The sequence below is a fragment of the Cherax quadricarinatus genome, chromosome 18, assembly GCF_038502225.1.
Source record: "Cherax quadricarinatus isolate ZL_2023a chromosome 18, ASM3850222v1, whole genome shotgun sequence".
NCBI lineage: Eukaryota > Metazoa > Arthropoda > Malacostraca > Decapoda > Parastacidae > Cherax > Cherax quadricarinatus.
The window spans coordinates 2,132,662-2,147,177 of record NC_091309.1 but is presented as its reverse complement, the minus strand read 5'-3'; the positions used below and the strand labels follow the sequence as shown (position 1 = coordinate 2,147,177).

Genomic DNA, 14,516 nt, shown 5'->3' with positions numbered 1-14,516 from the left:
GAAGGAGAGTCCACCTGCAGGAGGGAGAGTCCACCTGCAGGAAGGAGAGCCCACCTGCAGGAGGGAGAGTCCACCTGAGGGAGAGTCCACCTGCAGGAGGGAGAGTCCACCTGCAGGAAGGAGAGTCCACCTGCAGTCCACCTGCAGGAGGGAGAGTCCACCTGCAGGAGGGAGAGTCCACCTGCAGGAGGGAGAGTCCATCTGCAGGAAGGAGAGTCCACCTGCAGGAAGGAGAGTCCACCTGCAGGAAGGAGAGTCCACCTGCAGGAAGGAGAGTCCACCTGCAGGAAGGAGAGTCCACCTGCAGGAAGGAGAGTCCACCTGCAGGAGGGAGAGTCGACCTGCAGGAAGGAGAGTCCACCTGACCTGCAGGAAGGAGAGTCCACCTGCAGGAGGGAGAGTCGACCTGGGAGAGTCCACCTGCAGGAAGGAGAGCCCACCTGCAGGAGGGAGAGTCCACCTGCAGGAGGGAGAGTCCACCTGCAGGAGGGAGAGTCCACCTGCAGGAAGGAGAGTCCACCTGCAGGAAGGAGAGTCCACCTGCAGGAGGGAGAGTCCACCTGCAGGAGGGAGAGTCCACCTGCACCTGCAGGAGGGAGAGTCCATCTGCAGGAAGGAGAGTCCACCTGCAGGAAGGAGAGTCCACCTGCAGGAAGGAGAGTCCACCTGCAGGAAGGAGAGTCCACCTGCAGGAAGGAGAGTCCACCTGCAGGAAGGAGAGTCCACCTGCAGGAGGGAGAGTCGACCTGCAGGAAGGAGAGTCCACCTGCAGGAGGAGAGTCCACCTGCAGAAGGAGAGTCGACCAGCAGGAAGGAGAGCCCACCTGCAGGAGGGAGAGTCCACCTGCAGGAAGGAGAGTCCACCTACAGGAGGGAGAGTCCACCTGCAGGAGGGAGAGTCCACCTGCAGGAGGGAGAGTCCACCTGCAGGAGGGAGAGTCCACCTGCAGGAGGGAGAGTCCACCTGCAGGAAGGAGAGTCCACCTGCAGGAAGGAGAGTCCACCTGCAGGAAGGAGAGTCCACTTGAAGGAGGGAGAGTCCACCTGCAGGAGGGAGAGTCCACCTGCAGGAGGGAGAGTCCACCTGCAGGAGGGAGAGTCCACCTGCAGGAGGGAGAGTCCATCTGCAGGAAGGAGAGTCCACCTGCAGGAAGGAGAGTCCACCTGCAGGAAGGAGAGTCCACCTGCAGGAAGGAGAGTCCACCTGCAGGAAGGAGAGTCCACCTGCAGGAAGGAGAGTCCACCTGCAGGAGGGAGAGTCGACCTGCAGGAAGGAGAGTCCACCTGCAGGAGGGAGAGTCCACCTGCAGAAGGAGAGTCGACCTGCAGGAAGGAGAGCCCACCTGCAGGAGGGAGAGTCCACCTGCAGGAAGGAGAGTCCACCTACAGGAGGGAGAGTCCACCTGCAGGAGGGAGAGTCCACCTGCAGGAGGGAGAGTCCACCTGCAGGAGGGAGAGTCCACCTGCAGGAGGGAGAGTCCACCTGCAGGAAGGAGAGTCCACCTGCAGGAAGGAGAGTCCACCTGCAGGAAGGAGAGTCCACTTGAAGGAGGGAGAGTCCACCTGCAGGAGGGAGAGTCCACCTGCAGGAGGGAGAGTCCATCTGCAGGAAGGAGAGTCCACCTGCAGGAGGGAGAGTCCACCTGCAGGAGAGTCGACCTGCAGGAAGGAGAGTCCACCTGTAGGAAGGAGAGTCCACCTGCAGGAAGGAGAGTCCACCTGCAGGAAGGAGAGTCGCCTGCAGGAGGGAGAGTCCACCTGCAGGAGGGAGAGTCCACCTGCAGGAGGGAGAGTCCACCTGCAGGAGGGAGAGTCCACCTGCAGGAGGGAGAGTCCACCTGCAGGAGGGAGAGTCCACCTGCAGGAGGGAGAGTCCACCTGCAGGAGTCGCTGATGGGCAGAAAGCCTCTGCCCACCAATGTAAGTTTATTTAGGCACAGGTACACATAAGCACGATTATCATACATAATGTAAATTACCAAAGGTAATCCAAAGAAGGGTGTGATTTATTATTATTACCATTATATTTAGGGAAAGTAAGTCCCAGTTTGATTTCATTAGGTTATCGTAGGTCAAATCTGCCTAACATTATTTTTGTGCCTGTAACATATATCCTCAAAATGCCCCCCTCAAGGAGGTTCCTGATGCTGGTGAGGGGCTCTTGATCTAAGGAAGTGGCCCGGTGGCCTGGTGGCTAAAGCTCCCGCTTCACACACGGAGGGCCCGGGTTCGATTCCCGGCGGGTGGAAACATTCGACACGTTTCCTTACACCTGTTGTCCTGTTCACCTAGCAGCAAATAGGTACCTGGGTGTTAGTCGACTGGTGTGGGTCGCATCCTGGGGGACAAGATTAAGGACCCCAATGGAAATAAGTTAGACAGTCCTCGATGACGCACTGACTTTCTTGGGTTATCCTGGGTGGCTAACCCTCCGGGGTTAAAAATCCGAACGAAATCTTATCTTATCTTATCTTATCTCTTATCTGTGCTCTAGTTCCCTGAATTGACCCTGAATGCTTTCCATCCTCCCCACAGGCACTGTATAATCCCTATGGGTTTAGTACTCCCCATAATAATAATACTCAAAATCAATTTGAAAAATAATGTAGCCCAAGTCTAAATAAAAACTTCCTTCCTAACCCTAGGGTTCATATAGCCCCTGGGGTATATTATTATTATAATTAAAACCAAGTGCTAAACCAACAATGGTCATTTAGCACTGCACCCGGGGGTATAGAAGGCAAACAGTTGCCATCCAGTTTCAGCCTGCAGTCAAACCTTCAGGAGTGTAGAATATTCTCTTTAGTGATAAATGCATATATTCATTTCTATATTATCTTCTGAAGATTCTAAACATTATTATTATAATCAGAAAGAAGTGCTAAACCTACAAATTTCATACAGCAAGATTTTCGATAATGGTAAATTAGAGATTGGTCTTTAATTGTTGATGTCAGTAGGGTCTCCTTTGTGGATCAGGTTAACAGAAGCTAACTTAAGGATCTTAGGGAAAGTTTTAGTACATGAGACTTATTAAACAAGGTTGCAATGACTTTAGCTAACATATAGGCAACTTTCTTGTGTATGAATGGTGGTACACTTGCTTTATTTTTTTTTTAAGTACATTTATAACTGATATTACATTTACAGAAGTTGTTAGGGACAAGTAGCCTTGCTAATTGCCATCGGTTAATTGATAACCTAAGCAATAGAATTTGAGATTTTGCTGACAAGGTACTCCCTGTAATTGAGAAGTTATGAAGCTACCAGACCACTTTTGTGGTGCCAGTGGAGGTTCAAACAACTTTCCCCCCTCTCATAGATGTCTGGGACCTCCCTCCCCTGACCTCACCAAGTCCTGATGGTCACTTTTATTTGAAGTCCTTGCCTTGTTCTTCATAGCCCTCCCATCACTAACCTTGTTCCATAATGCCAGAAGATGCTACCTCTCCACCCATTGACCATCTCTTGTCATCTCTTGATGCTTCATATAGATTGTTTCACACAGATTGAGAAGATAGTTTAGATTACCACTCCTAATACTGCATTACAGTCTGTATATACTGATAGGGCTGTGCTAAAGTCACACAGCACCTTTGAAATGGGAAGTTAATCACACTTGACCAATGGATCAAGAGACATTCTTCATCAAGAAAAATCTCCATTCACATGTCAGTTGTTAATAAACCTGCCAACTCTATTTATCTGGACTCATCACTAGCATCATCTCATAAAAGTCAACCTCATGATGACTCCCTTATCACAGGCTTCCAGTAACTACCTGTTCTGCAGGGTAGTGTAGTACCTACTTAGTCCGCATTAGTCCTTTCTTTTCCCTGTCATTACCCTCTCAACTTCTCTGTTGCTTTCCCACTCCTGATTTTGCTCCCACTTAAAAAATTCCATTGCTATCCTACAACATAAAATATTCATGGGGTCATATAGCACCTGGGATATTAGAGGTAGTCAGGTTTGATTCAGTGAAGAGGAAGCTCCAATTCCTTGAATCAAGAACCCATAACCAGAATTAACGCTTCCTTTTGAAGGGTTTACTCAGCATAGGTTTGTCATAAACCCGTCTCCTACTGCCATCAAATCTTCGACCTTGCTGCTCATCCTCCTTTGTACTCAGGCACTTAATCTGAAAATTTTTGTGGCACTTCCCAACATGATATTATTATTATTATTACAATCAAGGGGGAAGCGCTAAACCCGGAGGATTATACAGCGCCTGGGGGGGGATGTGGAAGGCATTCAGGCTTAATTTGGGGAACTGGAGCACAGATCCAATTCCCTAAATCAAGAGCCCCTCACCAACATCAAGGAACCTTCCTTGAGGGGTCCCAACATGATAAAGATTTATTTTATTATTTATTTTTTAAATTATCAATAGCAGTCGCTTCGCTACATGTGTCAACCCTCCCAAACAACTTGACAAGCTCAAGACAGAGCTAAACATATTGCTTTCCATTACCCGGGCAAAAAATTTAGTTTTAGAATTTGATCTGATAAAACTGAAGTGACCATCGGAGAAATGTTAAGTTTCACTCTCCAGGAACTTTATCAAGCTTGATAAAGCTCCTGAAGAGCAAAATGTTGCCACAATAAAATATCACATTAGTTGGATTTGTGTCCTTTTACTTAACATATTGTCAGTAATTCCACCAATATTAATCCAACGGAGAAATGAACCAAAATAAGTTACAGTACACTGGATAATCAAGGATTCAGTTATTTTTATTTTTTTTTTCTTAATTTAGGTATACAGTACAGCACCCTTCTGGCAAGACAGTAATGGAGTGAATGATGGTGAAAGTTTTTCTTTTTCTGGCCACCCTGCCTTGTTAGGAATCGGCCAGTGTGATAATAAAATAAAAATAGTACAGCAAGCACCAGACAAGCCTGGAACAGGGCTGAACTCCGGGAGTAAAAAAAACTCGAAACTCACCATAGGTATACAGTATATACAAATTTTAATAAACAGTCAGATTTTGCCACAAGTTTCTTTACATAGTGTATTACTTCAACAGAGATAATAAATGATAGAAAAAATTAACATGATAATATTTACATAAAACTTAATGACAAAGGAGTCCAAATCAGTACTGTACGTACTTCATTCATAATTTAGCAGATTCATTACAACAGTTCACATAATCTGGAATACCCTCACTCCTTGAAATGGAATATATTTTAAACAAATTTCGAAAACATTAGATATACCTGTAACAGGATATTTTTCAAATACATATGTGGCCACCTTTATATGAAATGCATTAACATGTGTAGCAGTCTATTTACACTACACATTATACTACAATGCAGTAGTCTGAAAACTTACTACTGTACCAATAATATTTATCTTGCATCTCTGGGGTAAAGCAATCAGAGAATTTAAGCAATAAATACAAGTGCACAATGTGGACTATTTTGTGGATCGCCTGGTTCTCTTGTTCCAGGCAAAGTTTGCTCCATAGTTCTTCACACGAGGAGGCTTAACGGGAGGTTCTTCAGTCGACCATTGCCATCCATTCTTTTCACAAAATGCTATGGCAGCCTCTCGAGATGAAAAGTCAACCTGAAGCAAAACAGATTTATTTTATTCAACAACAGAGGGTTTAATAGATCTACTTTTAATTACGCCCACAGAATTTTAAGAAAATTTTAGTGAAAGTCCATTGACACTAAGGAAAACCAGCATATTACTAAATACTAACTTAACATACAGGCATTACTGTTTCTTTTTTAATGCAAACCTATCATATTTTTATACACATCACTCTACCTCTATTCTATTTACTTAACCATATTGTTATTCCTCACACAGTGTGACCTACAATAAAGAAATATTAAAAAATATAATATTGTTAACTGAAGTAAAGCATATCTTGTTTTAAGATTATTTTTTAAGTAAGTGAAATAGTAATAATTTATCCACAAATACTAAAATAGTAATGTCAAAAAGATTATAGCCAAGGGACATTACAAAGATAATGCCTAATACAGTGAGTAACTGAAATACAACTGAAGAAAAATTCCTAATGAAATAGAATTTGAAGGATACTAATGTGAAGGGATAAAGTTGGCAACAAGGTAATTTTAGCAGTAAAGCTCCAAAAGATAAACAGCAACACAAATACTGTAATTGTAAATGCATTCTACCAACATTAAAAACACAAGAGAAACAAAGAATATGACAACCTGCATGAGGGCCTGCATAATATACTGTACTAGGGAAAATATTAATGAAAAGCACCCATGAAAAGACAAAAATATTCTTAAGGGGAGAATTCAATTGCATAGAAACACAGAGAGCCTTTGACCATTTTTTTTACTACTCAATCAGCAATGCTGCAATGCTTAATTATAAACTTCACAAATTTGGTAATTATATTTGCTCTCAAGATCCAATCTTATCAAGAAATAGAAGTTAAAATACAAAAAGAAATGGCAAGAAAAAATAGTGACAAGTTCATGACTACAGGTCTGACAGATAGCCAGAAGGACAATGTGCTAATGATAAAAGACGAAGGCTTACCACAGTATTCGACAGTGGGTCTGCTGTTGAGGCCCACCCCATGAGCGGGTTCTCCCAACGCTCACGCTGATCAAATGTAATATACCATCTGAAAGTCATTAACCATATGATAAACATTATAAATTCAACCTCACAATACTTAGCAATCAAGAGGCAAAATTTTGGCCTCGACGTTTTTTACTACGCATTTGGTGGTACATGTATACTGTTTGCCAAAAAATCAAACAAGTGTCTCCTAACATGGATCTGTCAGATGATGACCTCCTAACTAGTTAAAAATCCACTGGCCAACCAGAACTGGGTTTTACACCCATTTAAAAAAGAGAGCATCACTACTTGGTAGTGTCCTAGGATATTATACATACAGTATTTTATTAAACTGAATGAGAATTGCTGATAATACAAAAAGAAAACTATATTGTATCAACTTTCGGGCAAAAATTTTTTAGATTACACTAACTTATGGATATTACTGGTGCCAGACTGCATAGTGTTCTTAGATGGTTTCTTGATCAACACTCGTCGAGTTTTAATGTGCTCTTCTGGTACACCAGTGAGGTGAGTAATATCATCCTGAAAAAAAAAATACTGTAACAGCCTGGTTGATCAAGCCCTGATCCACCGGGAGGCCTGGTCACAGACCAGGCCATGGGGGCGTTGACCCCCAAAACCCCTCTCCAGGTATAAGGTATTGAACATTTCTTGCAACTCTGAGTAAATTACTGTACATGACAAATGAAGCAACAATAGCTGTCCGACTATCAATGTCTTTCATAATTCTGTATGGATATGTGGCAAAGCATAGATTACTAGTCTTATTAAGTATAATGAACAATGAACCATTACAAATAAGAGTATTTAAAAAAATTAATCTTTCTTTCTTTCAACATACCAGCCATATCCCACCAAGGAGGGGTGCCCCAAAAGGAAAAACGAAAGTTTCTCTTTTTTTTTTTTTCAACAAACCGGCCGTATCCCACCAAGGCAGGGTGGCCCAAAAAGAAAAACGAAAGTTTCTCTTTTCAAATTTAGTAATTTATACGGGAAAAGGGGTTACTAGCCCCTTGCTCCCGGCATTTTAGTCGCCTCTTACAACACACATGGCTTACGGAGGCAGAATTCTGTTCCACTTCCCCATGGAGATAAGAGGAAATAAACAAGAACAAGAACTAGAAAGAAAATAGAAGAAAACCCAGAGGGGTGTGTATATATGTGCTTGTACATGTATGTGTAGTGTGACCTAAGTGTAAGTAGAAGTAGCAAGATGTACCTGAAATCTTGCATGTTCATGAGACAGAAAAAAGGACACCAGCAATCCTACCATCATGTAAAACAATTACAGGCTTTCGTTTTACACTCACTTGGCAGGACGGTAGTACCTCCCTGGGCGGTTGCTGTCTACCAACCTACTACCTAGATTAAAAAAATTAATGATTCATTATATTAAACCTTATTGCATAATGTATTGAATGTCATTAAAACAACTGCAAAATCAGCATTTTTCTGAGTCCATTTGAAAAATTTAAAGCTATGCAAATAAATCAAGTCTTACTGGTGTATCAACAGTGATATAACCAGCAAGAGCCTTCTGGTGCTGGACCTCCTCAGAGCTGAGAAGTGACTTGCGGGTGTCCTGAGGTTCCACCTGCTTCAGAGTTAAGTCATCTACACATCTCGCTGCTGATGTGCTCACGCCTCGTCTAGTGAAGAAAGTGTCAAATTACTGTATACAGTATTCACTGAAAGCACTAAACCCATATGCACCATTCAACACTGCATTTTACAGTAAAAAAATTGAAGAGAATGCCATTTTTGAAGCACTCAGAGTTAAGACACCATATTATTAGGGAGATTATTCTCAAATTTCACTTAAGCTGCATATCATTATTTGCTGATGAAAAGCAAAGGAAATTGATTTTTATTATAGCATGTAAATTACAGCATCTTGGTGGCTACTAAATTAATTCTTCACAACCAAGACACTGTAATCACACAGAAGTTAGAATTTGGAGTGCTGCAATATACCTACTCTCCCATGCCTGGCAAGTACCTCAACTCTCATACCCTTGCTGTCTGTACTGGACTTGATCCCTTTTTTTCCTTTTGCCTGGCCTTGTCCTCCACAAACACTCCAGCTGTGGTTATCTCTGTGAGGGTGAAGAAGCCATTCCAGAAGAAAAGTTTCTTCAAAAAATATCCTACCACTGCTAGTGTCTATTCGTAATGTTCTACTTTCTTCAGACTTATTTAGTTACTAGTTTTTGTTTTAACAATGTTCTTTAGTTCTGAACTAAAACAATATTGATCATTTTTCTGTTAATGCTAGTACGGCCAAGACATCAACTTTATCATGCTCCTGGAGGCCTATGTGAGAGAACTCACAAAGTTTAACTCCAGTCCCTTTTTCTTATTAATTTGTGTATATTAGTGTCTGGGTTGATACACAAGCATGTTCCATTCATATCTCAGGCATTTGAAACAAGTGATGAGAATAGAGAGTGAGGACCAATTAAACTGTCTTTACAAGCTACAAAGCAGCAAGTATGGTACACAGTTCAGTTTGTACAGATGGAAGCCCAGCTATAGTGCCATCAGGATGGTTTACAATAACAGTGCTTCACACCCTCCCACTGTAAGAGTTAAGGAAGTTATCAGTGTAGATAGTTTTGTGATATTATTTTTAGTTTGCAGGTTGTGTATGTGTTCTGGAATACTCAAAAATGAGGATAGAGCATAATTAATTTTTTTAGGAAAGTAGCTGGGCATGATGTCAAAACCAGCTGTCTCCTAGGGATGGTCTGTGATACTGGTGAGGGGCTTTTCATCCAAGTAGCTGGACTTTTCCTCCCCTTCCTTGGATTGAACTTGATTGCCTACATTCCCCAGGTGCTGTGTGACCCCTGTGAGCTTAATGTTTCCCCCCCACAAAGCTCCTGGAGAGCGAAACGTTGCCACAATAAAATGTCACATTAGTTGCACTTGTTTCCTTTTACTTTACAAATACAATAATAATGATGATATAGTTTAAGCATGCCAAACATCTCAGTGTTCTCACCTACATGTGCTTGTCTCAATGTAGGTACAGGGGTTGTGCGTGTCTGGCCCTGCCCTTCAACTTAATGCTCGCCAAATTTGCTCCTAGCCTCTTCGGTCCTATTGTACCTGCTCTTAAAACTATGCATGAAGCCTGCCTTCATGACTTCACTGAGGTCATTTCACTTCCCAGACGACCACGAGGTTGAATAAATATACTTTCGACATCTTGTGGCTGATTTTGCATATTCAGGTAGCAACTCCAGGTACACCATATTCTTTTCTGATAAATATTTTGATGACAGGAAAGCAAAGAATGATTCCTATGGCTTCATTCTGTTTTTGTTTTTGAAAGTATCGTAATGGTTTTTATAGGGCTAAAACCTCAGTATGGTAATCTATCAATGATCTCATCTATTGCTGGAGGATCTTGGGCTAAATACCCTTAAGTAGGTATCTCAGGGTCAAAGTTGTGATTACCTTCCTTGGGTCAATCCTAACCGTCTCCTATTCCCAGGTACTGTATGACCTCTATGGGTCATCGCGGATGGGGAATAATAATAATCTAAAAGTCATAAGACTATTTGGATTACTAATACATACTAGAGTGGCTAATAGCAGATTATTTCAATTGTGCTAAGCAATACTGCTTATTTGTTGTGATCCCAAGGTATAAGTTGAACCTACCTAGAAATAAGTCACTTTAACTTTTTTAGGTTATCCTAAGTAATTTACAGTGTGATACATATTTGTATTTATGTGTACCTGTGCCTAAATAAACTTACTAGCACTGGGCAATAGGCCTGCTGTGGTATTTAGTCAATAATGAGTTTAGGTCCTGGTCAGAACTCATGGATTACATACATCAAATACAAGCAGGTTATCTATGCCCTGGAAACAATTATTTATTTGGCAAAAATTTATTTTGGAATATTAGCAAAAATATTGGCATAGGCAGTACTTCAGAGCCAATCAATGGTTCGAGTTGATCCTAACATTAATGGTATACATCATCGACAAGCTGATGAATTAAAGCACATGCACCAACTGGGTATCTTCATTTGGAAGATATTTCACCAACCCATTGTTTTTTTTCAATTAAATACAGACTATTAACTGGAAACTGTAGATGAGGTAATAAATCCTTCAGCCTTGAAGGTGTCCACTGCCTTAAGTCTTGACGAATCTAAAGCACAGGCAGAGTGGGTAGGGGATGTGTAGATCAAGTGTTTACATTGAAGCATATATGTGAACAGTATTTAGATAAAGGTAGGGAAGTTTTTACTGCATTTATGGATTTAGAAAAGGCATATGATAGAGTGGATAGAGGAGCAATGTGGCAGATGTTGCAAGTATATGGAATAGGTGGTAAGTTACTAAATGCTGTAAAGAGTTTTTATGAGGATAGTGAGGCTCAGGTTAGGGTGTGTAGAAGAGAGGGAGAATACTTCCCGGTAAAAGTAGGTCTTAGACAGGGATGTGTAATGTCACCATGGTTGTTTAATATATTTATAGATGGGGTTGTAAAAGAAGTAAATGCTAGGGTATTCGGGAGAGGGGTAGGATTAAATTATGGGGAATCAAATTCAAAATGGGAATTGACACAGTGTCATGTAGGGGGGTAATGATTAGGGGAATATGGGGGTAAGAGGAGGGAGTTAGTAGGTAGGGGACAGGCGAGGCAGTAGGAGGGATGAGTGCTGAGGTAGGTAGGTAGGGGACATGCAGGCGAAGTGGTAGATGATAGGAGAGGTGAGCGGTAGGTAGGTAATGTGAGGTCACTGGTGACTACAACTTCACCTCTCATTACTCTACCCACCACTCCACACTACTCACCCTCTCACTACTTTAACTAAACATAAATAAATGGAGAAAATAACAGGGACAGTGAATATTACTATTCTACTCAAACACAGTTTATTATTAAGTCCTTGTACAATAATATATTTGGGAACAGGAGAACATTATTGTGGTTTAGATAAATGGGATGGTATGTATAAGCAGTGAGACAGGGAATACAATCAATTTGACCAAAATGAATGTAACTTACAATATAGTTCAGAGGGCAGTTCATCACAGGAACTAAGCCACAGGTCCCAAGACCTACACAGCACGAGTACTGCGCCAAGCCAGTACTCTGCCCAATGCCTCCAACAGTCTCCTCCAGACTTCAGCAGCCTTCTCCCGAGCCCTGCACCCCAGCAGCAGCTCCGCTCGAAGTCTCTGCTCAGCTCTACACCCCAGCAGCAGCTCCGCTCGAATCTCCTGATCATGCTCTTCCTTGGGCTTTTATCATGGTCCAAGCACCCTCCACAACCACGTGTACGACCTGACGCCTAGGTCTGACGCCGTCAAGAACAAAAGACCTCAGACGTGGGCGTGGCTACAGACGTTTGCCAAGGCAAGGTGTGACCATATAATTGGTTAAATTAGGTCTCCCCAGAGACCTCACAAGCCCAGCTGAACTACATCACAACAGTTATTTTTTGCTGATGATACTGTGCTTATGGGAGATTCTAAAGAAAAATTGCAAAGGTTAGTGGATGAGTTTGGGAATGTGTGTAAAGGTAGAAAGTTGAAAGTGAACATAGAAAAGAGTAAGGTGATGAGGGTATCAAATGATATAGATAAAGAAAAATTGGATATCAAATTGGGGAGGAGGAGTATGGAAGAAGTGAATGTTTTCAGATACTTGGGAGTTGACGTGTCGGCGGATGGATTTATGAAGGATGAGGTTAATCATAGAATTGATGAGGGAAAAAAGGTGAGTGGTGCATTGAGGTATATGTGGAGTCAAAAAACGCTATCTATGGAGGCAAAGAAGGGAATGTATGAAAGTATAGTGGTACCAACACTCTTATATGGATGTGAAGCTTGGGTGGTAAATGCAGCAGCGAGGAGACGGTTGGAGGCAGTGGAGATGTCCTGTCTAAGGGCAATGTGTGGTGTAAATATTATGCAGAAAATTCAGAGTGTGGAAATTAGGAGAAGGTGTGGAGTTAATAAAAGCATTAGTCAGAGGGCAAAATAAGTAAGTTTATTCAGGTATACACAAATACAGTTACATAGAATTATCATACATAGCAGCATATGTGTAGAGAACCTGGGATAACCCAAAAAAGACAGACTGACTTATTTCCATTGGGGTTGTTGAGGTGGTTTGGTCATTTAGAGAGAATGGATCAAAGTAGAATGACATGGAAAGCATATAAATCTATAGGGGAAGGAAGGAGGGGTAGGGGTCGTCCTCGAAAGGGTTGGAGAGAGGGGGTAAAGGAGGTTCTGTGGGCGAGGGGCTTGGACTTCCAGCAAGCGTGCGTGAGCGTCTTAGATAGGAGTGAATGGAGGCGAATGATACTTGGGACCTGACGATCTGTTGGAGTGTGAGCAGGGTAATATTTAGTGAAGGGATTCGGGGAAACCGGTTATTTTCATATAGTCGGACTTGAGTCCTGGAAATGGGAAGTACAATGCCTGCACTTTAAAGGAAGGGTTTGGGATATTGGCAGTTTGGAGGGATATGTTGTGTATCTTTATATGTGTATGTTTCTAAACTGTTATATTCTGAGCACCTCTGCAAAAACAGTGATAATGTGTGAGTGTGGTGAAAGTGTTGAATGATGATGAAAGTATTTTCTTTTTGGGGATTTTCTTTCTTTTTTGGGCCACCCTGCCTCGGTGGGAGACGACCTACTTGTTGAAAAAAAAAAAAAAAAAAAATATTTTTTTATATATATATATATATATATATATATATATATATATATATATATAAATAAATACTAGTGTTGAGGCCATAGTCACAGGTGGACACAATCTTCTAGTGGAAGTAGATAATGCCCAAGATTATTATAATCAAGGGGAAGCGCTAAACCCGTAGAATTATACAGCGCCTGTGGAGGGCATGTGGAAGGTATTCAGTCTTAATTCAGGGAACCGGAGCATAGATCGAATTCCCTAGATCAAAAGCCCTTCACCAACGTGAAGGAACCTTCCTTGAGGGGTGATGCCCAGGAGCTGAGGCAGAAGTTAACAAGACAGGTTGTACGAGATATCCTCTAGTAATAATGGTAGAATTCCTGACAAAATAGTAAGTAAATGGACACAGATGTAACTTGTGTGACATTTTATTGTGGCAACGTTTCGCTCTCCATCACAGCACCGTAAATACTCGTCGAATGTAAGAATAATGCATCTACCTCTGGCGAAGTAAGGTTTTTTTTTTCTTAGGTAAGGTTACCTTGCTTTCGTAAGTTGTTTCTTACCCCTTCAATAATAATAATAATAATAATAATAATAATAATAATAATAATAATAAATAATAATAAATAATAATAAATAATAATATTATTATTATTATAATCAAGGGGGAAGCGCTAAACCCGGAGGATTATACAGCAATAATAATAATAAAACAATCAAAACTAAGCGCTAAACCCAAAAGGGTCATACAATTCCACAACAAGAAAGTCTTAAATAGCGAACATTTCAAGTAACTGAGAGGAAGAGAGTAATACACAAGTGTTGTTCCATGATGATGGCAGCTCACCCTGGGGTCAGCACAACTCTGGATAACTGAGAGAGAAGACGAGTAGCAGCTCCCGGCTGAGCCATCTTGACCACAACAACAGCTGCTTCCTCAAGCTGGCTCGATGGCTCCTTTATAAATCAATTTATTTAGGTACCGGTACACAAATATACAGTTACATAAATTATACATAGTAGTATATGTGTAGAGAACCTAGGATAACCCCCCCACACCTCCCCCCCCCCAAAAAAAAAAAAAAAAAGTCAAATTGACATATCCATTGGGGTCCTTTCCAGCTTGGTTTTTAGATGATTTACGGAATAGTGTTTATAAAAAATAATTTCTTTAATTAAGTTAGTATGATATAGTTAGTAGGTATGACCGGAAGTGGTTGAAACTTGATGGGTTTGTCAGGGA

General features: G+C 41.7%; 1 protein-coding gene across 1 annotated transcript; it reads right to left on the bottom strand.

The window, feature by feature from the left end:
- Positions 1 to 4,944: 4,944 nt before the first annotated feature.
- On the bottom strand, positions 4,945 to 14,278 carry ND-18 (NADH:ubiquinone oxidoreductase subunit 18). The gene is made up of 5 exons (XM_053777469.2): positions 14,121 to 14,278; positions 8,091 to 8,238; positions 6,999 to 7,111; positions 6,539 to 6,626; positions 4,945 to 5,578 (listed from the first exon to the last, which is right to left on the bottom strand). Exons 1-5 carry the CDS (start codon positions 14,183 to 14,185, stop codon positions 5,426 to 5,428), a joined length of 567 nt encoding a protein of 188 aa, XP_053633444.1. The 5' UTR covers positions 14,186 to 14,278; the 3' UTR covers positions 4,945 to 5,425.
- Positions 14,279 to 14,516: the final 238 nt, after the last annotated feature.